Source organism: Eublepharis macularius, chromosome 17 (genome assembly GCF_028583425.1).
Source record: "Eublepharis macularius isolate TG4126 chromosome 17, MPM_Emac_v1.0, whole genome shotgun sequence".
NCBI lineage: Eukaryota > Metazoa > Chordata > Lepidosauria > Squamata > Eublepharidae > Eublepharis > Eublepharis macularius.
In genome coordinates, this window is record NC_072806.1 from 16,961,435 (window position 1) to 16,985,844 (window position 24,410).

A 24,410-nucleotide genomic window follows, 5' to 3' on the forward strand; every position below is an offset into this window, starting at 1 on the left:
CAGCCATCGCATTCTGCCCTTTGCTGTCAACTGTAGACAGCAGTAGATCCCAAGCTTTGAATTTTTATGAATTATAATAATTGAGTGAGCTACTGCTGCCAAAAGCAGGCAGGACCCAGAGGGCAGAATACATTGTTGGGAGAATACAGCTAGCCTCACTGCAGAAACAGGGAGTGCTTTGCAAATCTGTCACGGGTGTCTCAGGGCCAGTGCTTAAACATAACAACCACCTAGCTTTTCTATACTTTTTCACATAACACTGCAGTATAAATCATAGTCACACCTCAATCTGCTTAAATCTATAAAGCCTTTGGCACAACCATATAGTACCACCTTGTCTACTGAAATGAAAACTAAGCACGTGTCACTGAAAGAAATGCAGAAGTTTCCCTGTTTACTCTCCTGCCCTTCCCTTTGTTCTCTCTCCTATACCATAACCCTCTAGGTAGGGGTTGAGATCTGTCTTCTTACACATTGCTTAATGCAGCCACCTCGAGAGCTGCAGGCACAAGGGACGTTCGATCTGGGGACTTCCAGAGAAGTGATTCAGCTTCTAAATTTGGGAGGTGAATTGATGTCTGGGGAGGGCAGGATTTGGGGAGGGACTTCAGGGAGGCCCATACAGTCCATGCCCCCCACTCTAGTGGAAGATGACTAAATTCTCATAGAATAGCCAGCTTACCACACGCAGCCAGGCACATGGGTTCTGATGGGGCTACTCGTCACAGTGAAGTCTGGAGAACTCTCTGCCACATGGTTCAGTTCATTGCACAGACAGACCAACAGAGCAAGATAGAAAATGAAGCAAGAGGGACAGCCTTCTCTATATGCAACTGGCACTATCTCTTAGGGTTGCAGCTCCAGGCCAGGAAATTCCTGGGGGTGGTGGTGGAGCATGGGGTTGGTGAGGTTTGGGGAGGGGTTTCAGAAGTTTAACAAGCTATAGAATTCTCTCCCCAAAGCAGCCATTTTCTCCAGGTGTCAACTGGAGATTATACCAGGAGCTCTCCAGCCGCTTTCTGTTAGCAACCTATGCACGGGAATGCTTGCCACAGTGGAGTCTCGGGAACTCTCTGCTACATGATTTGTTTCAATGCACAAAACGACGGACCGAGCAACAAAGAAGCGGGAGAGTCTATGCACGCTGTCTCTTGAAACCCGCGCACGCACCAAGACAAGGGCTCTCGATCCACTAGCGCCCTTCAACCTGCCTAACATGGGGCAGCTAACAAGGCAAGACGCGAAGATAAGGCTTATTTTCACTTCCCCCGCCCCAGTCATGGTTACTCTCACTAATTCGAGGGGAGGTGAAAGAAAGCATTCGGGAGCGGACCGCGGCGAGAACCACCTCCCCATCCAATGAACGCCCAGGATCCGCCGCGCGCCTCGCCGATTGGTCACCACGCCCTCCTGCTCCTCCGCCAATCCGCTCTTTTGTTTAGGGTTGACGGGGTAAGGAGGGGCGCGGCTGTCCGTCAAGGCCTCTGGCCAATAGGAGGGCCGGCAGCCGAGCCGTCCTTTGGCCGCGCCCCTTTCTCCCAGTTCACTCTTACTTTCCCTCCCTAGCTTTCGGTTAGGCGCTGCGCTGCTGCCGCCCCATTGGCCGGGCTGCGATTTGCGTCACCACCTTCGCCTGTCGCGGCTCTCCCTCTCCGCGCCGCGGATTGGCTTTCGCGGCTGTCACAGGAGACATCTTCTCCCTCTCCTTGCAATCCGATTGGCCGCCCCATTCTTCAGTCAGCGCTCCGTCCCTCACACCCCCTCTCTGCAATCATGGCCGTTGGAGCGCCTCCGATACGCCTCTCCCCCCTTATCCCGCCCACCCGCTGCTCCCACCGCCCATAGGCCGTCGGCGCCGCCAGTCAGGCCCATCCTCTCTTCCGGCCCGCCTCCCGCACGCGACGATTGGGCGAACGGAGCGTCAGTGCCGCCAGGTGGCCAATGGAAGGCCCGGGGCGTGTGTGAAGGAGGCGGCGCGCGCGACGGCGGCGGCGGCCGGCCCGGTGGCGGTTGGTGGTTGTGGTAGCGGCGGAGGAGAAGGAAGCGGCGGCCGCAGCAGGAGGGGCCGCGACGGGCAGACAGAGGGGGACATCAGCAAGCAGGAGCGGCGGCAGCGGAAACGGAAGCGGGAGGAGGAGGAAGAGGCGGGCGGAGAGGCGGTGGCGGCGGCGGCGCGCGCGCCTGCCTAGTCCCGGTCGCGAGGAGGAGGCGGCGGAGGAGGATGTGGCGCGCGGAGGGGAAATGGCCGCCGAAAACAAGCCGGAAGGTGAGCGGCCGTGAGGGTGAGAGCGGCGGGGAGAGGGGAGCTCGGCTGGGGGGGGGGAGCACGCATGCGCGCGACCCTCCGAATCCCCCCACCCCTCCTCGTCCTCGCCCGTTAAGGGGGCCGGGCTGGGTCGGGTCCCCTTGGCCCGAAGTTGCTCGGGGGCCCTGAGAGCGGCTGTCCCCGGAGGGAGGGGCTAGCCCGGGGGGGCCTGGGGCTGGCAGCGAAGCCCCTCCCCTGGCCCCTCCCTCCCGCCTCGCGTGCCAGGGGAGGCGCGCGTGCGGTGGTCGTGCCAAGGGGCAGCCCCCTCCTGGGAGCCGCTGGACCTGCCTCCCTGCTCCCAGCCTGCGCGTGGCGCCCAAAGAAAGGAGGGAAGATGGGAGTGGGCGGGCAGGCATGGCACAGACGGGGTGGCAGCAGTGGGGCACGCTTTGCATTTTAGGCTCTGTCAGGATGGGATGGCGTGCGGAGGTAAAGTCCTGGGTTTGGAGAGGAGGGGGTGCCTGGCAGCTGTCATAGGCTCATGCACCCGTAATGCGCTCTAGCGCTTCAGCGTCTGTTTCTTCTTGTCTCTAGGGCATGGGTTCGTCTGCCCAGGCTTACGAGGGTAGGCCCACCTGTTCTCACCTGGTGCTGGGAGGTCTGAGAAACGAGGGAAGGGTTGTTGCTTATCAGTTGCAGGAGTGTGGGCTTGCTTTCTCCCCAGCCCCAGGAAGGACAGGGTTGCTTTCTCTCCATGGTTGTTTCATCTCTGAACTCATTCGATTAGTGCTCTTGGTTCGGGCTGCTCTTAGTCCCAGGGCTCATAGAGAAGGTGGCATACCCCCTCACCCTAGCATGTGCTGGTGAAATATGTGGCTTATTGGTAGAGAAATCTAGGTGGGATGGTTGACACAGGGAGAGGGACCCCCCCCTGTTGTAAAGTCAGGCTAAGGTACATCAAAGCTGCAAGCACCCATTGCTTTTTTGTGTGGTCTGTCTGGCAGGTTGCGCTGTCTGCCTCAGTTCTTAAAGTTTGGTAGAAAGGGCATATTTGAGTTGGCTGTGCCAAGAAGAGTAATGGTAAGTGAAGAAAAGCGCAGGAAGGATCCGTGTATCCAACCTTATTGATAGGGAACTGGCTTTCTGTTTCCTCTGACAAGGGCAGGGCCTAAGAACATAACATCTGGTTTCTCCTTGACAGCCAACATGGACAGAGTGAAGCCTGTGTAAACATTTTGCTTCTTAAATCTGTGGGAAATGGTGGGTGCACAGTTGCTCATCCTTTGGCCATAGAGGTAGGGACTGTTTCTTGCCAAAACAAGTGTATGGGGGCTGAAAGAGGAAAAAAAAGAGAGCCTGAATATGTGCAAGAGAAATTCTCCCTGCTAATAATCCTGCACAGCTCCTGTCAAACATATGGTGAAGGACAGGCCATGTAAGAATAGCCCATTTGCCTTTTCCCTCTTCGAGACTGCATGGAGGATGGAATGCTGTATCTCATGATGGCAAGGGCATTGCTAGATCCTGCCCCTTGGTGTTGTTCAAAGAGAAGATGGTATTGCTGATTAGAAGTGCCTGTTAGTGTATGGCATGCACAGGTAGGCATAGAGAAGAGCATACAGAAAAACAGATATGTTTTGTGCTGAGCAGGTTGTTTATCTATTGCCCTTTGTAATGGTACATACGGTCATCTGCACGTTGGGCATAAACGGAAGTATTCTGTATCGATAACTGCTAAGAGGCATTTTTTCCTGTATGAAGAAAGGAATAAGTTTACTGGTATTCTCTCAGATACTGTGCATAGTTTATAATTGGCCTATATACCTACGTTGCTTGTCTTTTTGCATCTGGATAGTCTTTAAGCGCTAAAGGGCAAGGATGGACAATTCAGCTTTAGGCTTTCTAAAGTTTTGCTGCTTCTCTTTTGTAGCATAAAACGTCTGGCAGGGGATGTACATTTAATGGAATTGGTCGACTCTACTTTCATCTCACCCTGACCTCCCATACATACTCCTGTTGGCGGCATTATAGAAAGTAGCTGCTCCTTTGTAGGTGTTCTCTGTCTCTCTTGTGTTAGTGAGGCAGGCAGAGCATAACTTGGTACACCTTCCATACTGGCCGGTCATATCAGAATGGCAAATGTGGCCCAGCTGTACAAGCCTTTGATAATGTCAAGAAGACTGGCATTCTTTAATCCTAGGTGAGACTCCTCAAAGTGAGGATAGCTGCCACTTGCTCTTGGTTGAGAGTTTGTTTGATTTGTTCCTTCTCTAGATGGTGTATTTGTAAATTGCTGTTCAGCATAGTTTTTCCACCTTTACATATGTGTAATGTAAGATGTTAGTAACCCGCCCCCCTCTTTTGGCAAGCAGTTCATGTAGAAGGCAAAAGAGCATGTAGAGTTGGGAGACCAGAATGCCTAATAACTCTATAGTAGATGCTTCAAGTTTTTTCAATATATATATATATATTTGCCCTTATTTTCACCTCTCACCAGTATCAAATTGATTTGATTATGCATATTGCTCGTGCAAATCAAGAGTTATGTGTTAGTGTTTGGATCATGGGCATGTCTATTCGGGCTTTCTATTTATTCAGATGGGGCTGCTCATCAGATGTGTGCCTGTCTGTCTTTTTTCCTCTTCTAATCTGAAGATTGTAATGTATGTTTGCATTTTCATGGTGACGCAAGTGTTAATTACTTTAGTCCCACAAAATCTATACGAAACGTCCGGCAGCTTCAAAGTGTGCATGCATTTCCTTTCTTGTTCGGATTGCATGAGTAGTGTGACTTTGCCTTCTGATGGCAAAGGTCAATTTTTAAAAATTAGACTGGATCTAAAAATGTGAGTGCAAAATAGTGTGCTCGGTGACATTATGTGTATAGAATGTGTGATGAACTTTTAAGGTTGGTCACTTCTTAACTGAACAAACCCCTAGTGGGCTTTTGAGATAAAATACTGCAGCATGATTGCCTTTTAAATATGAGATTACAATGAGTGTGGCCATTGTACCCCTTGAAATTACCGTTGCTAGAAACTTCAACAAAAATAGTACAAAAGACAAAACATAGACAAAAAAGAGTATGTGAAATAATATGCTTTTACATGTTTGTTCTTTTAAAGCAGCTCTAGTAAAATCAAATTGCTTTTGTGTTTGGATTCTCCGCAAATGATTGAGAGTTTTGTTTGATAGAAAATAGTAAATAGCGTTGCTTCAGAGTTACCATTTGGCATGGAATTACTGAATAGTCCTGATAGCTAATAAGTATGACCTGTGAGCTGGTGAGTTAAAAACCTGGATGTTCTTGGTGAAAGTTGAAGGAAAAGAATTTGGTTATGAAAATCAAAAGATCTAAGATAAGGCTTTTGTTGCATATCCACAAGGGGGTAGTGATGTACTGTCTAAGATATTGGTAGTAGAAGTCTTGGCGGATCCCTTTAAAAACACATTAAATATACAGAGCAAGGTAGTATGTTTGCATTTTAACTTAATGAAATCTTTAAAGAATGCAGAAGTAAATATCATAAAGAATTAAATGTTCTGCTTAATTTTGGTTTTGTGGCTTTTTGGACCTTTGGATGGTCAAGTTTTCTGCCCACCGATCCAGTATCTGTATCCACACATTCTTGCTAGGGCACCCATTAAAAATGTGAAGTACTTTTTTCACATAATTCTTCAGAAGCAATAAGATGGATTGAGGGGGTGGGGAGAGAAGCTGTGTCCAAACTTTTGCCATATGGATGTAATAATAGGTTCATTATGACAAGTAGGCAATGTTTACCCTTGAGATTGAAAATCAAACCTCAAACAGTATAAAAAAATACGCATTCTTTTCTGTTTTAGTATTTCCCCCCTTCATTTACATAACATAGTCAGAAGCATTATGCCACATATCATGTTTGTGTAACACCAGCAGGGCTGAAAATGTATTTGAAATTTCTAGATGTCAGCATCATATTTTTTTAGCAGCTACTATCAAATTAGGTGCAAGCCCTGCACTACATCTTATTGCTAGGCATGCATGTGACCAGGCATTTCAGATATCCTGGGACATTTCCAGTTTCGTGTGATGAAGCTGAGCCAAGCAGCCTGCCGTTTTATGCAAGTCTTTGCGTTGACACGTATGTGTCTATAGAGGCATGAAATAATTTTTGTGTGGAACTTGTACCACAGCAACATAGAATGTGCTCTTAGTGTGTTTGCTTTATTCAGCAGAAGAGGGGTTTAAGAATAGTTTGTGCAATAAACAATATGCAAAGCTAGCTTTTAAAAAAATGCAGGGAAAGGAAGGCTATTCAGTACTGTATACATAGCTCCTAGTACATTAAAAGCCCTCGTTTGCAACTGTCCGTATTGGGCTGAAAAACCCTTACGCTTTTTCTGCCTTCACACAATCACTGACTTGAGCGCCTGAAACCATTATTTCTGCATATTCTTGTTCTTTGATCTGAAGAAGGGTCAGGGCACGTACATCATCGTAGTAACAGAGATGTGAATCAGGGTAACACAGATGAAATGGGGGAGGAGATGGAGAACACCACGCTGGCTTTGCCTTTTAAGCTTTTTCTGTGCAAGTACAATAGTGTTTTCCCACATAAAAAGTCATCTTGATGTACTGCTGCAGCCTAAATGTTAAGGTGAGTGGATTTCACATGGATTCATAGTTATTAAACCATATGATGTAATAAACTTTCTTCCTGTAATACATTCAGGAAGTGTAGCTCTTTTGGGACTTCTTGCGTCTGGTGAAGTTAGCTCTGACTCATGAAAGCTTATACTGAAATAAATTTTTGATAGTCTTTCAAGTGGCACTGGACTCTTTTATTTTTGGATCCAAACAGCTGTTGTACGTTGATTAACGTACAAGGTTGCTTATTTCTGTAATTTGGTATTGAAGAAGGCCTCCCATAAGCCTTGATGCTCATCCTGTATTTTTGATATGGTGTTTTCGTGCAACCTTGTTTGTCTTGTGATGGTGTCTGCTCATGTTTTGGTCATCTGAAATGTGCCTTACATTTTGTGCTCTCACAATAGCTTATTTAGTTCATGCAGGGAGTAGGTGTGGAGTGGAGGAAAGTGCTGCTAATGAACATTCCACTGTGTGAGCCCACTGTGTTCTAGACCTCGTGACTTTTGGGTAGGACGTCTTATCCTTGCTAGTGTGTGTCGATGTTCCATGTCTAGTGTAGTCAGGCTTGTATTACATAATTTTAAAATGGGTTACTCTGTCCTTTACAGAAGACCAGATTATTCTTGACAACCTGACAAACATTTTCCAACTTAGCAAATATTTGTTGTAGTTTTTAGTGAGCTGACTTATTCTCTTCCACCCCCTCCCCATATTTTTCCAGGAGTGAAATGACAAAATATTCATTGCTTAATCACATGCTACTTAACCTCTGTCAGAAATATAAAGGGAGCCATTTCTCTCCCTTTTAATGATTGTGGAAAGGAAAGTATTTCACTAGTGGTGTTAATAATCAGAGATGCTGTTCCGGTTAACTTATAAAACTTAATGTTTAATATTAATCTCTAGATTTAACTGTGTGTGAAATCAGGTGGGCTGACCATCCTCAGGACTGCTGTTATTTCTATAGATTGCATGGGTAAGACACAGTTGGTAGAGCTGCACAATATCTTAGAAGGACATTTTACAAGCGTTGGAGGACAGTTCGATCTCTGGCCCTGTATCTTCTTTGTCCCCAGAGGTGGCCACTCAGAATACTGTTGATGTGCATCTTGCTAAGCCGCAAATAACTTATTATTGACAATCGGCTGTTTGTTTTCCATTTTCCTTTCTATTCTCAAATGTGAACATTCATGAAGATACTAATAGGGGCCTGTTAGTCCTGGGAGCGGGAGGATATTTTTTAAAGAGACTAATAGTGCAGTTCTTTCTATAGTTACTCCATTCTAAACACATTGAAATAGGCTTAGAGAAACTCTGCATAAAATTGCATTGTGATGCTTATAATCCTTCTGGAAAATGACACTTGTCGATATGGTACGTGTCTTGCACTGGTTCCCTGATCATTTGAGCTACAGAAGAGATTGCAGTGCCAAAACAGGGCACTTCATGTGCATATCTAACTGGAAGGAGGTCGACATGGGTTGACCTTGCTGCATCAATGTTGGCTTTATGAGGGTGGTGTTTGTAATCCACCCCCAGCTTTGAGGTGGGAATATAGGAGACTTGGGCAAGCTAGGAAGTGTGATGTTTAAAACATCAATTTTGTTTTTCCATTTCCTCATCTCAATCAACCCCCTATTTTGCCATCTGTAACAAGGCTGATTAATGAAGTGAACCCCCCCCCCAAACAAAACATGATTGTTTTTGAAAGTTTGCAAGAATGTTCTTGCGGCTCAGGATACTTTGTGAACTGCATTTAGATCCATCACCCTGTATCTCACAATTTCCTAGTATTGTTGTGAGGGTGGTTTCCAAGTATGGCTTTCAAATGTCCTACCATCTTTTGGGCAAAACGATGCATTGTATGGTCTGAGATGAGAAGTTATCTGGAGAGATTTTTTTTAACTGTACAGGTCATTTAGGGTGATATTGAGTTAGTTGGGACCAACAGCATTAGCAGAAGAGTGCTCCACCATGGTAAATTAAGAATGATTGAGAGCTCCTTTTCCCATCTTGCAAGCCAAATATCTATAGTCAGAGGGTGTCCTTGGATTTTGAAGTGTTTGGTATTTAAGTAAATAATTATGCCAGGGTATAAAAATGACTAGAACAAGGACTAGATTAGCTAACAGGTGAGCACAGATGGCCACGCTGGGTGGATTGTCTGAAAAACCATTGTGTCATTGTGGATCAGTTTATTGCTGAGCTGCATCTTGGGAAAAAATTGTGCTGTCAGTGGTCAGTGAAGATCTTTGGACTGTTAAAGCTAAGAAGTTAGAATGACTTTAGCGTAGCAGCAGGACTTGTAAGGCCGTCACTCTGTTCCCACCAGCTTGCTGAAGGTGTTACACGACAGAACATTTTTTTAAGTCTCAAATGATCTACTATGCTTATTTTATTGTACACTTTGGACTTGTTCAGCATTTAGGGTATGAAGGAGATATTTTGATTGACTCTATTTATTTTGGTACTGATAAAACATAGTACACAGCCTTTCCTAAAAGTACCAGCTTTATTGACTGGTCATAGGCTGGGGGCAGCAAATCATCAACAGAGGGATCTCAGCTGTGGCATTTGTTACTAGTCTATCACAGCTTACCTGATTACCTTGAGGATTTGCTGGAATCCACAAGCTTTCCTTGAGCTTCTCAGGCATGGCCAGAGTGGGAGTCGCTGCCGCCTCTGAAGTCTTTCCCATATTAAAGTAATAGAACCATGCTTGTGGGAGATGAGACTGGGCTTGATCTGAAAACCGAAATCATGCTCCGTGTTCTTCAGCCTTGTTAGAAAGCTTAAATAACCCTTTATTCAGTTGACTTTTTTAAAAAGCTGCTGCGTGTGGTTTGATCTGTTAGGGAATTAAAAGGTTCTCAATAAAGGCAGTTGGGGTTTATGGATTGGTATATTACTTATATCAGCTTTTTCTTTCATTCAGATTTCATTTGGCATTTTGATGCTTAGGAGAGCCCAGGGATTTGCTAGTCCAGTCATCAAAAAGTTGTGCCGTTTTCGTCTCTAGAATTTCATCCGTTGTCATTCCTGGTCAGAATATGAGAGCCATGAAGTGATGCAGTCTCAATGCCAATGAGCCGCTTGCAAGGCCCCTGTGGCCCACTGGTCCATTTCCATACATCATTTTTTAAAACAGCTGCATCAGTTCATGGGCTACATTAAAAGGCACACATGGCCCTGCCACTGCACCAATGTGACTTTAACATGGGTGGTGCTGTGGATTGGAGACGACATCGACTTGGCAGTATATTGCCAGCATAAGATTTTTGTATACTCTTGTGACCTTTTGTTTGCCTAGTTCTCATGAGCATCTTGTTAGAACTTCTAATACTAGTCTAACTTGTCTTAAAAGGTGCTTTCTAAAGCGGCCGCACCCAGGCGATGGATGAAAGGGGACAGTACTTGCCATTTGGGGGATCCTTTGCTTCACAGGACCATCTTGACCTTGATTGTTGCTTTGGGGTAAATGAGAGGTTTTCCTTTGGCTATTGTCCATCTCGGGGATATTTCATCTATCTGACTTCATTCTCAGCAGTCCTCGAAGCCCTGTTTCTACTCTGGTGTGGTTTGTTCTGAAACTGGACAAAAAGTTACCATAGCCACTGCTACTTTCTAAAGCGTAGAGCCTTAGCAGACTTTTCGATAATGTTGCTGCTATCCTTCTACTGTGTGCAGAAAATTGTTATCCTTTGTATTAGGAAAAAAGATTTCCCCCCCCTAATTATTACAGAGCATCTGGATATTTTAGTGCAAGTAATTGCTTTTCATGTTTTGTAACAGGTTCGTAGATCCCTATCATTTACTCCTTGGCTCTTCCATAACTAAGTGAGGACCCTATCTCTAAAATGATTTTGTCTTGCATTTCTGCATACTGTAAAATATATATATATATATATGAGTGCCTAGAAGCAAACCTGCATTGTCTAAACACAGTGGCTTTGGGCTTTATAGAGAAAAAGCTGGCTGGCTGGCTGTTTCACAGAGCTGAAAACTGCACTGGTGTGTATATATGGTTGCTTTGTTCATCTCCAAGAGCTTGTTGAATTTGCAGCTTGTCACCTAGATGACTATTTTTAGTCCTACTACTGCATTTCAGATTATTTTTCCCTCTCTATTGAAACATTTTTTTTTGTTAAACATTATAGTCTTAGATGTATTCGATCTTGTTGAACAATTGGAGTCTGGCTACTACTAACTGCTTGTAGTTCATTTGGTGGTTACGGCTGTTTTTGCTGAATGGAAACTTACAGAATTACCACTTAAAAAATGCAACTGTGTTTGCAGTATGGCCCAGATGCTACTGCCCATATAGCTCCGTGACCGTATAGCCTCCCTTCACCGTTCTCAGCTGCAAAGTAGAGGTGCTGTGAACATAAAAGCAGTGTACTTTGAAGAGGTAGTAGTTAGTTGCACAAGAGTAATTGCATAAAGGGAGTTCTGCTGTTGGGGAGAGCTTGATTGAATTAATCTGATCGTTTGCTTGTGTCATGTGCTAGGCAACGACAAGATGTTCACTCCAAAGTTCTTTTTCCGAGCTTCAAGAGAAATGTCTTAAATTGGATAATCATGCTGCAATATGTTTCCAATGACATCTTTATATCCTTTCTCAACAATACTTTTCTCTGTGCTAACATTGCCTGGAGGAATAATCTAGCAGTTCTGCTCATGAGCAGTAACTTTGTTAAATACTTTTCTCATTCATAGGTTTGCTGTTGAATTTGGTGAAAAGTTTCCTGCTGCTGCTCCTAGTGGTTTTGTGCCCACCGCCTATCTCATGTGGCAAATGATTAGGCTCTAAAACATAATTTTTACCTTTTTGTGATCTTATCTGAGGATGTGGGCTAATAAGGGCAGCAAAAGGCTTGAGCTGACACAGCTGTTTTTTCTTAACAATGAGAAATGTTCGGAAAAGGGCAGCCAAACAGTGCACAAAGATTTGTTAAACAAATATAGCTGGAATAATTTGCTTTTGACTGACTTAACTAATCATGCCAACTCTTGCTCAGAGACAGATGTTGCGTATGATGTAGGCCTATCATAAGAGGGTAAAGCTGAGTTTGTGCTGTACCATTCCGGACTGCGGGTGAGGGCTTACATGACTGAATGATTTTGTGCTCTGCAATTTAAAACTAAATGTTGTAACAGTATTGGATAGACTTCAGCCTCCCAGATGCTGTCTATCCAATACTGTTGCAGGAGGTTTGCAGTCTTTTGAGTTCTAATTCTGCCCTCTCAAAGACGTGCCTGAGCACATCCTCACACACCTGCAGTCTGAAGTAGTGTGACCCTGTTGCAGGTTGGCCACCTCAGTGATAAAGTTGTCTTTAATATACTGTTGTTGGCGTAGATAGTGGAGTTGAAAGGCAATGTGCTCATCAGACAGGATGGATGTAGGGTGCAAGGTGGGCTGTCTTAGTATGTTTTACTGTTGTATTTATATAACTGCTATCAGAGTTTTAATTGTTTTTATTATGTGTATTTACATATTGATAATCCACTCTGAGCCCACGTGTGAGGAGAGCGGGCTACAAATTAAATAAAATAAATAACTGTTAAGTTGGTTGGTATTTGCTGGTCTTTATCAGTGAATTGAGATGCGCGCGCATATTCCTCCACTTCTTTATCGTACAGTATAGCTTGCCACTGTGTCATAGGTGGGATTGCAAGTATTTGAGGGGATAGGGTTAGAAAGTCTCAATTCCCCTAAAGCAGCGGTGGATAGACTGCAGTCTTGCAGAGTCTGTTCTTTATTCAGACCTTAAAGACTAACACCGTTTATTGCAGCAGGAGATTTTATGAAGTAGAGCTGACTTTCTTAGATGCAAACGAGCGGAGCGAGTTACAAAAAGACAATGTAAGGAGGCCAGAACCATAGAAGATATTGGACTGGAATCCTGTTCCTTTTGCATGTGATTCCTGCCACCTTAGTGCAGGCCTAACCATGGGCCAGCCAATTTTGGGAGGCATAGGAGGCTGGGGGTGGTGGGAAGATTGTGTTTCTTGAGGGCTACTGTTCTTGCACTTCATAGCATTCTGCCCACACTGTACCAACAATAGTTATACAAGTCACCTTTCACCATTCAATACCATCTATATATTTTGGATGACCATAGATCAGTTCAGTACAATCCACAATGCAAAACAAGAGCTGAAAGTGACTATAAAGCAGATGTTCTAGGCTTATCTGCTCAAGGTAAGTCACATATTAGGACTTCAGCATCTGCATTCTATAAAACATTTGCTGATTTTTTCAAATGGGAAATGCCGAGATATGTCTGGAGAACCATCAGGAAAAATGCAGCAAAGGGAGTGGGTGAAGTGTTATCACTGAGCCATGAATACCAGCCCCAGTGAAAATGATCAGAACAAGGCATCTTGTTTTATACATGAGACTGAAAATGTAACAGTAACAGTAAATTTTATTGTCTAAGCCGTAGGCCATCACAAGTTTACAAAACCGTATATTACATCATCTAAGAACAGTAACATGTAGAATAAAGGTTAAAATGAATTGGATAAAACAGTGCAATAAACTAAGGTATCTCAGATTTCATGAAAATGTAATGGATAAATTGGGAGGCTAATCCAGGTCTTGCAAGCTTGAACTTCCAACCAATGTTAACTGGGCTGTGGTTGACTCTAATTATCTGCTAGATATTGCTAGGTAAGTCACAAAAATGCCACATGGGCACAGTGTGATGTGATGTAAAAAGGGTACATTTTGACCCAATCTGACGCAATTACTAATTTATTTACATTCATTACAATATTTATACCCCCCCTTTCCCCTTGTGTTTCCAAGATCAAAAACAAACACAATACAATAAAAACTGAGTAACCCAGCACCTCAGGGAAAATGCCTGTGGCCTAAACCTAACTAAAAGCCCTCACAAATAAGATGAACTTATAGCACCTCCCCAGAACTTCTAAATAGGGGACTTTCCTCCCCAGTTCACAGAGCCTGTTACACAAAGTGGGAGCTATTATAGAGAAGGAAGGGCTGTAGTAGATGCCAACCATGTCACCTTAAACAGGGGAACTATTATAAGGTGGTGACCAGGATACTGTAGTTGGCTTCTGGAGATATAGAGGGGGGGCAGGGTCCTTCACAGGGTTTGTACCAGATCTGCAGTGGAAGAGGTATGAGAAAGGACTGTTAGAGGTGGTCCCTGTTCACATTAGGTGATGAAGGAGCTGCTGGCAAAAAGTTTCCCCATGGTTGGGACTCCATGTGGGTACAGTAATGTCAACAGTTGGCTTTTCATGTAGGCTGTTGGATTGTATGGCAGTTGTTACGCTGTTGTATGGAAACTGTGTGGAGCTTTACTTGCATAGAAGCAGGGTTCAGCCACTTGAAACGTGCTTTCATAATCCTGGATACAGTATTTTGTCAGATTGGCTGCAAGTCCAACGTGATTGAATGCCTAAATCTCTTCAGTCACAAGAGACCTGCATGCTAGCACAGAACACTGAGAGCTGTTATTGCGGTGCTCAAAATGTACTACAACCTTATATTTGCTTGCTTTCCTCGGTGTTCGGCTTCTGGGACTATGTGGTAAGAGATAAACTTCAAAACTGTGAATGTTTTGTGCCAGAGCTGTTGACAGCCAGAGCGCTGGAGTTTCCATTCACCCTTTTGAATTACCAGAAGATTTAAGAACCCAGTAAAAAAAGATGTGGGTGGGGAGGGGGTATGGGTGTGTGATTTGCTGTTGTGTGCTTTTTAAATTTTATGGTCCATGTTGCCTCCTTTGGGAGGACGAAGTGCAGGGAATGTGAATGAGGCTATAAAATTACCAAGACTTTATAGTGTGTAATTAATTCAGAACTCTTTATGGACTTTTATTAGTTGGCCTTTTTGTTTGGTTTCCATTTGAACTTTATACTACACAGAACAAAATATATTAGATGAGTTATCTACAGATCTTGGGGTGTTGTCCAGCCAAAGTTCAGCACTTGAGTCCTACTGCTTTCAGTGTGGGAAATAGTTCAGTGGTCTTAAGTACCACATCAGAAAGAGTTAATTTGTATGATTCCTTGCTACTTTGTCATAGAGATTCAGATTGTGTTGAGTTGTGTTGCTTATTTTGAGACTACGAGTAGTTCTGCTAGGCTGTTCCCCACATTCTCTCCCCACCTCCAGTCAGCTCTTGTATCTTAGCCCACTGTGCACATGAACTCTTTTATTTCAGAGTATAAAGTCTTTTAAAACATTATTTAAAGCATACTCTGTTTGACAGTCTGAGGCAGCAATTTGAAAATGAATGTGGGAATTTGATTTTTTTTTTTGAACGAACTGTATAACTTAGTTCCCTACCAAGGTGAAGATCATACAGCATGAGATCTAGGAGGCTAACAATGCTGATATCACTGTTGAGAGCTAAATAAGAGGCCTTTCCCTGGTCCCTTCCATCGTTAGGTCGCTGTGTGGAGTTAATAGGCTTAGAAGCTATGTGAATAGTGTTTGCTCTGTCCTGGTGAATGTGACATCTGCAGGCAATGTCAGTATCTGGCATAAAAACTAGATTTGCTCTCATTTTCCTGTCTTCCCACCACCGTCCCCAGCTTTGCCTGGTTGTTAAAAAATGTCAGATACTTTAAAATTACCTGAGGAGACTTGATTTTCATTAATAATACAATTTCTATAAATCCAGTGTGATCCTATTGGCTGTAGATCCAATGAACAAAATCTATGAACATGGGAAAAAGGCCTTTTCTTTAGCTGATACATTAAAGCTTGTATCTAACAGCCGGCCTTCTCAGTGGAACATACAAGAAAAACTGTCTATCAGTTGTGTTTGTGATGGTTTTTTTGGGGTGTGTGTGCATGTTGCTGAGATTTACTTTAAGGCTTCTGAATGTTAAGGGGTTTCAAAAAATTTTTTAGAAACAGCAGATTGTGAAGTAGATGCTAATTTTAGTTTTGCTTTTTCCCTGTCTGGAAAATAAATGCAGCTCTCTTGTCTTGGGCTCAGATGCAGTATTCCAGCTTGTATTCTCAAATTTGCAAAAAAGAAAAAAAAGCCCCCTCCAAATTCATTAGTCATGTTGATGTTAGAAGAATACATTGTCAGGTTGTCCGTATTAAACTCCTGTTTATATTGCTTAAGACTTAAATGTCCCCTTTTCGTTTCTGAGAGAAGGGGTCCTATTGTCCTTAACTCTGTCTTAGAAGATTTATGATGCACCTTGAATAGTAGATGTTCTACACCATTGAGTTAAAAGCATACTTGCTGCAGGCTTAAAATCTTCCTGTGCCATAGCCAGTTGGGTTTGCATCTCTGCCTAGCAATATAAATGGTTGTACTCTAGCACAGTGTTCTTCAGCATATAGCTCAGGATCTTCAAGTGGGTTGGGGAGAATCCGATCCTTGGTCACAAGCCCCAGTACAGGTGCCATTTTTTTTGCTATCTTTTGGAATGTCCCTGCTGCTAATGCACGCTGCCTTTCTTGGCATGTATGCTGGTAGCAGTAGCAGGATGCTGAGGTAAGGTCATTCAGCAGTGAAAAGATTATTTTTAGCACAGGATGGTTCAGAAAAACACTCCCTTGCCATCTTACTCTTTCCCTGGGCTGGCCACTCATTTGCTTTGTCAATGTTCTGCCTGAGCTTGCAGGATGGAGTTCCCCTCCCTTTGAGTGATGTTCTAACTCTGGCTCCTCATCTTCCTGTCACATGATGCTGATGTCACATGACTTCCTGTTGCTTGCTTAGCTCAATGGGTTCCACTCTGTTACCTGGGAAGTACATGTGAGTTAGATTTGGAAAGGATTAAGACCACTGTAAACCCTGTGACCTGTGAGGCCAAATGATCATGGAACCAAAGCACTTGCAATGGCTCCCAGGCAGGCCTGGTTCCAACTATGGAGTGCTCTTCGGTTGTATACTTCCTGGCAAAGCTGTTGAGCCTGTGCCAGCCATTAGCTGAGTTCTTGGCAGTCATTGCCGTGGCACTGGGCCATGTGGTATCAGGTACATATGGGGGTTTCTGGCCCTTGCCTGCCTGTGTTGGCATTAGGAAAGGTCATACATCAGCGCAGCTCATTGGAGCCGATGGATGTTATCTTTGAGCTATATGATAGACAAATTTTGTGGAAGTAGTGAATGGGGGAAATTGTTTTGCACAAGGTTAGAACTGCCCTTGTGTTTTGATTTGTGTTCTGCTGTGTCATGAACTAGGGCTAAAGTTGTGCTACATTAATGTAGAAAGAATAAAGGGTTCTCATCCCAAGAGAAGTTGGTTTAAAAGACCTCTAAGATGTTTGCTGGAATACCGAATACGTCCATGCAAGGGGCAGGGAAAATTAATAAGAGTGAAGAGGTGACACTTGTATATTAGGAAGTCTCATGTAGCTTAATCTGCTAAGATTGGACTTTAATTTAAGCTTTATTGGATGGTGGTTGGGATGTGATTGGGAAAGTTGTCATCCCTTCATTTCTTGCTTGCAGTTGCTGACCTTGGCGAGTTCAAGAGGTGAGAACATGATTGACTCAAAAGCTTTAATTCTGAATTAGCTGTTGGCCTTGGCTTCCTTATAGTCGTGAGAGGTAAAGCATTAACATGACATTATTGGGCTGAATGTTCTTGTCCTATAAGTGCAAACTGACTTTCTTGTATCAAAGAGAAGGCATGTACCGATTAGTTTAAATGCCTTTATAAAGACAAATTATATAACAATATAGAAAAAGGTTATTGTCTTCACACAATTATTTCCAATTAAAAGGTGCATACGGCTGAACTCCATCTTGGAATTTTCCATTCCAGAACATAATAAATATAGACCAAATTGTCTTGTTTTTGATGGCAGCGTTTCACTTTTTTTTTCTCCTTTTAGATGATCATGGGAACAGCAATGGAAGTCATGTAAAAATCTTTTTACCGAAAAAGCTGCTTGAATGTCTACCAAAATGTTCCAGTTTACCAAAAGAGAGGCACCGTTGGAACACGAATGAGGTAGCTAGATCCAGTTTCTTTTGTTTTCAATGATTTATTTGTTTAAGTCGCAGAAAACAGGATTCAAAATTTAGCAAAACCTGTCATGATTACAACGTTTGTAAGTAAGTCACAAGGGATAATTTAGCATGGCTATTTTGAATTGCTTGGTGTTTTATTTTTAAATACAGACAGAACATGGACTCTCCATGTGGCAGGTGTTGGCATTTGTTTGCATATCTTGCATTTTGCTTCTCTCCAAGGTATAGTTATAATCTGTGTGTATCTGATTTAAACGCTCTTACACTTGTCAGGAATTAATGAAGATGTAGCTTTGGTATGCCACTGTCTCAAGTGTTAATTTGATAAAGACAGAGGACAAAGACAATAAAACTTCACAACAGCAGAACCACTCTTGGTCCTGGTTGCCCGATAATATTTCCAGCTTTGAAAATGGATTTAATGGAAGCATCTTCTGAGCATGGGAAAAACAAATCCTAGTCCCCTGTGAAACATTAGGCGGTGTGTTCATGGGCTTTCAGTATTGGGATCTGGGGAGGGGGGGAAGTAGGTGGTTCAATCTGTATGGAAGATAGTGTTTTTGTAGCCCCTCTTAAATCAAATCTTTTTCTATTCTAAGATAAGTTGTGAGACAAGATTTGTTGGTATGTTTTGCTGGGCAAGGTGTGGGCATAATCCAGCTGAAGCTGAGCACTTTTGAGTTCTGTTGACTTCCATGGAGTCAATCCACCAAACTATATTTATTGAGTTGCATGCTTCTAGTTCTTGGCATGAGGATCAGGCGTGGGAGCAGGTTTATGAAGGACTGTTGTGGAAGGGAGGTGAGATGAATGATTGGCAAATTTCTTGTACCCCCCCCACCGTCTTCCTCTCCTGAAGACCATAAAATGCTAGAAGCAGACCACGTTCCCCCACCCCTTGACATTTCCCTTTCTTTTATTGATATTCAGTTGCCCTCAACCTTATGTGGTCCCTCTAAGGCAAATGAGCATGCTCAGCCTTCATCAGGCTGTTTTGGGGTTTCTCATGTTAACTTTTTCTGCATCCTTGGGTAAATCTCTCAATATGCAGAAACCTTAACTTTTTGTTATTTACTTGTCCCTTGTTTGGTACGTTTTTCATATTTTTATAAACATAGCAGAACTTAGTATTGGGACTTGTCAACTGCCTTCCCAATGCCCCTTCTTCACCTCTGTAGTGTAATGTGGGGAGCTTGCCTATAGGGCAGTTTTTGTTGATGAATGGAGAGGGGAAACTCCTTGTACATCCTGGAGCCTCCCAAAGACCCACCTCTAACTTTTGTGGTAGTATAGGGCAACTGCTTAATAGCTTAATGGAGGTAGTTGTTGAGGGACAAGCAGCAATCTTTTCCCAGTAGAAGATGACCCCCACCCAGCTCTGATCTCTCTGCAGTGTTGTGGGGCAATTCCTGTGCAGTGTTTGGGTACAATTCCTTACGCTATTTTACCTCTTCCTTTGCTAGCTTAGCGGTGAGAAGGAATCTCAGCACTTTTCCTGGGGTAGGAAGAGCTCTTTGGGGAGAATAGGAAAACGTAGTCTCCTTGTCCAGCTGTAGCTTAATTGTCTGTGTTCTGCCTTTGTCTTGCTAGGGTTGTGCTGGGGGTTATGTCTGGGGGGGGTGCTGGTAGAGAAAGCAGCATTTCTGGGGCTCCTCTGAGGAGATTCTCTTGATACAAAGATTTCCAGGTTTTGTGTGAATGTCCCCCTTTAATGACCGGCACAGCAACCACCCTCTTTATAGTTAGAAGGAATTAGTTGAGGGGCCTGCAAGGAATCACTGGAAGGGTGGTGTGATTTGGAAACGTCCGGGAGTCTGTAAACTCTCAGGGACCTAAGTTAACACCCCCCCCCCCCCGCACTGATGGTCAGCTGTTCTCAAAATTGCATGATCCTGGTGCATTTTCAATACTTACCAGACCATTTGCAGGGGGGGGGAGGTAATTTATACCAACTTATATTTGATCGGCATAGCTTCTTGATGCTGTGATTAAGTGATAGCAATGATTCTGTTGATGTTCCCTGGTGCTGAACCAGACTCCCTAATTGCGTCTACAGGAGTAGTGTTGAAGGACGAGGCACCAGCGTTCAGGCAGAGGCTGACTTGTCTTGGTGTAGCTTGGGGCTTCATGGCTGCCATGACAACCATGCAGCTGCATATCGTGTTCTAGATGTTCAATATAGCACACACTCAGTTTGTTTCAGACTTGATGATATGGTGTGGGAGCCTCCGTTGACTTCCTTATTGCCAGGTGAGAATGGGGTGTCACAGTATTCTCCCATCTCTGCAAGGATGGGAGATTCTGGTAATATGGTCCTCCCCAGAGATTGCTGGATCCTAGAATGCTGTCCATGGTCCGGTCATGAAGACTCTCTGCAAACTTCAGTTATTCCAGAATGCTGTTGCTTGTCTTTGACTGGCACAAGTCAACAGGATCATATCACAACTTTACTACTAGAAATTCATCAACTGCCAAGATGTTTCCAGGTCTAGTTCAAGGCACTAGTTTTGAATGCCCTAAGCTTGTGGTCTGGAGTATATGGGGGATGGCCTTTTTCCATGTGAATTCTTGCCAGTTAGATCCTCAGAGTAGCACTGCTTGTGGATGCATGGCTTGCCTTTATAGCCCCCACCCCCCCAGTGTTACAGAATGCTCTCCGCCAGGAGGCAATTGCTATCTGACTCTTCTCCATTCTGAAATGGCACAATTTATTCTTAGAAAATTATAATATAAAGTGCTTTTGTAATAAAATAACTCCTATACAGTAAACATTACAATTGCAGTATGAACTATAACATAAGGATTACATAAAAAGCACAAACAATCAAATTACAAAATGGCCACCCTGTTTGTCCAGTGCCACATGAAAGAAAATGTTTTAGAGCTGTTGTGAGATTTGAAGAAGGATGCAGAGCCACCCAAAACCCTGCTTCTTCCCAGTATTCATATTTGTCAGATTCCAGAAAGGGCAAAGGGGCTTGTGTCCCAGTCTCAGAGCATGGACACAGATGGAGAGGGACTGTCTTTCAAGCACTCCATGAAGGGCATTGAAGGTAAAAACCAGTTCCTTGAATTGATAGGCAGCATCGTACAGGCTGTAAACATGCATGTTGTTTGACACTAAGTCGCATTGGTGGCTGCATTCTGCACCAGCTGTAGTTCCCAGTTTTCTTCAAGGACTGCAGGGTGTAGTAGTCAAGCCAGGAAATTGTGGAAGCCTGAATCAAACTAGCAAGGCCACACCAGTTTAGGAATGATAAGCGCCTATAGACTAGATCTGTATGAAAAAACTTTTTTTTAGCAACAGCTTGTACCTTCCTTTCAATGTCTGGAACCCAAAATCACCCTTAGACCCTTTGCTTGATCAGATAGAGTAAAGCAACTTTATCAGCACCTTAACATTCCCATTAACATTACTGCCGTTTTGTCTGATTAATGTTTCAGCAGAGACTTAACAGCTTTACTGACTACCAGATTTTGTGCATGTTCTTTACTCCCATTTTATGTAAATAGTAAATTTGATGTATTGGGTTTGTGTACTGGTTTTATTAATCTTTTTCTTGTAAATAGCTTTGTACATTTGATTGAAAAGTTGTATAGAGAAATAGAAAACAGCCCTTCCTATAAAATTAGTGGGTCTGAAGAGTTTAACTTTGCATGGATTGTGCTCTTTGCATGTTAAACTGTTTGCAAGTGTACAGTCTGGGTCGTCTGTTCAAAAGTAATTTGTTGCATCTGCAACTTTTTTTTTTTGTGTTGCTGCCAACAAGGATCCGAGTTACAGTTAAGCGTAAAATAGTGAGTTTACTAGCTTTCACAAGGTTATCTTTTGACACTATGACACTAAGAAGCTGTGTGTGGAGGGAGGAAACTATACATCAAACAGTGTCTTTATGATAATACTTATGTCTCGATCATGTTTGCAGCTTGTTTTAGAAGGTTCCACTGCAAATACAGGGTGCAGTCTAGCAGATTTTTGTAGGAAAAAAATTTGTTAAGATCTTACCTGAGGTATTGAGCATCTTTGGTAATAGGCACATATATAGGCTGGAAAACTGTCTTGAGGAAAAAAGCGTCAGTTGATATTTAATATTCAACTGCTTTTTTCTGATTTGCACAGTATTTCATGACAGAATTGGCTTTTTCTATTTTGATTTCCTCTCTTTTGATTTTTCAGGTGGTAATTTTATCAACATTTCTTTTAGCAATCCTTTTTTCTTATAAAAAAACCAGCTATAAAACAATTTTTAGTACTATCCTTGGCTACTTATCTTTTAAGTTATGCATGATTGTATACCTATGATTTAATAAGTCTTTTCCACATTAAAGGGATGCCTTTTGCTAACTGTTATGAATAGAATGAGGAACCTCTGCTGTGTTTCTTAGGGGGGTGGAAGGAGAGGCTGTTTTGGGAGCATCAGCCTGTGGGATGGTGTCCTCTTCTACTGTGACCATTTCTGGCCTTTTCAGTGTTTTTCCAAGGCTGTGAAAAGACACATGCGTCATTCATAAAGATTTGCTAAGCTAACTATTCATAAATTATACTTCCTTGGGCTTAGAGTTTCCAGAGATTCTAGAGAGCTGCATTCCTGTTTTGATTTAATGGGGCGGCAGTGGAATGAAATTAATGACTAATATTGCTGAGATGTTACAGGTTAGGTGGAGGGGCTGACCTTTATGCCTCTGCACAGGCATAACAAGTCATAAAAAGGGAAGTAAAAATGCTTTTGCCAGTTTATATACAGTATTGCATATTGGTTTTCATTAAAAAACAGAATCTTTAATAATTCACCTTTAAAGGTCAGGGGGAAGGCATTTGGAAGTACACAGTGGGAACAATAATAGGAATGTGGGGGTGGAACCCAAATGCATTGGTGAGGCTGGTGATGACAGATCTTGGGGCTAGCTTAGTCAGCGAGAGTCTCTGCCAGAGGGATAGTTTGCGTTCATCCAGACATTATTGCAGCACAACCTGCATCTACTTGTGGTTTCGGGGAGGGCAGTATATGCAAGTTGAAAGGAGTGGGGGTTAAGTATCAGCTGTGCATGAGAGATTGCACCCTCTGTGCGCAAATGGCAGTATGAATGGCAATTGCGATCTGTACTGTAACTTGCTTTGTTTCTGGGATGGTGTTAATCACAACTGTATGTTCTATTTTGGAGTTACATAGCATAAACAGTTGTGTGATCAGGCAAGAAGTAAACTGGCTTTGCAGATGGTGTTCTTGAAGTTGAAGATGGGCCTTTATTGGGAGATTAAAGCAAATGACTTGAAGCTCCGAGCTATAATTTCATCTTTACTGCCGTCTCTCACAAAGAACACTTGGTTGACCGCAGAGTGTATTTCTACCTCTTCAAAATGGACAGAACAGCTGTTAGTACAGGGAGGTTGAGAAAAATGTGGAAGGAGAAAGGAAAATGGTTTTTTAAATCAAGAAAGCCTTAAATTTAGTCAAGTAATGTCTGAAGCGGTGAGAAATGGGACATCTTAACATGTATACTCTTCCTGCTGAGAGATTTGCTATTGATGTGTGTAGCTTTACTTAAAATGTTTGTTGGAAATATATATACTCTTATCAAAATGCCAGCTCTTCCTAAATCAGCTCTCTGAGCTATGTGTTTTTGTTCTGAAGAAAGTGTTCCTTATAGATTTTTTTAAAAAAAATAGTGATGGTAAGTTCTCATGATTTCAGCCCACCCATTTCATTATGTGTGGAACATACTAATGTGCCTGCCTGTGACTGTAGAAGTAAAAGCTCATGTGACTGCTCAGAAATAAAGCCTGCTGCCAGTTAACTCTGGGGGCAGTGTAACAGTTATGTGGACTAAAAAGAGTCTCATGGAAGTTAATACTATTGCTGTATGAAAGCAGCACCTGTCTAAAAAAGTGGCTATTTTTTACGGGCTGAACTTGCAAGCTGTTTTTTCAAATGGTACATTCTAACTCAGTTGCATTTTAACTCCCCATCACTTGTTATAAATGGCTGATTCCTACAGATAGTAGTGATAGCAGATAGCTTATACAGAGGTGCACACACCACATATGTGGTGCTTCCGCACAACTACTATACAGTTAAAGTCTGCATTATTGGGCAAAGCCATATAAACAGTCTCTGTATCTGTAGTTGTACATTTGTACATGTGTTTGCAGCACCAAGGAATTTTACTGAAAAGCTGCTGCAGTTGGATGGAGGGGAGGCAACAGCCATCCATGTGTTGTTTGTGGTCTACTCTGGATGTCATCGAGTATATGCAGTATTGAAGAGTGGGAGGTGAAATGGCCAAACACTTTCACATTACTGGCTGCCCTTTAACTGTGACAGACAGCTGCACCAAATTGTTCTGTTTTGGGATCGCCCTGTGGACAATCACAAAGGAAAAGTGCAGAAGAATACTCTTTGCTAGAGACAGTTTGTGAGCAGGGAATTAGTATATTTGAGTGGGGAGCTCAAGGTATCTGAATGTGGGGAAGAGTGTTCGTGGAGAGGGTAGGCTTTTGCTCATTTGATTAGAAGAGAATGATGGATATCTGCATAAGCAGCCT

At 43.1% G+C, this 24,410-nt stretch overlaps 1 protein-coding gene across 1 annotated transcript in view; it reads left to right on the plus strand.

Annotated features, from left to right (window-relative positions):
- The first annotated feature begins 1,950 nt into the window (after positions 1-1,950).
- Positions 1,951-24,410, plus strand: part of CAMTA1 (calmodulin binding transcription activator 1) — an 807,100-nt gene continuing 784,640 nt past the window's right edge. The window contains exons 1-2 of the mRNA XM_055001694.1: positions 1,951-2,282; positions 17,728-17,846. Of these exons, the coding sequence (XP_054857669.1) occupies positions 2,222-2,282; positions 17,728-17,846 (180 nt within the window). The 5' untranslated portion in view covers positions 1,951-2,221. The remainder of the gene's footprint in view (positions 2,283-17,727; positions 17,847-24,410) is intronic.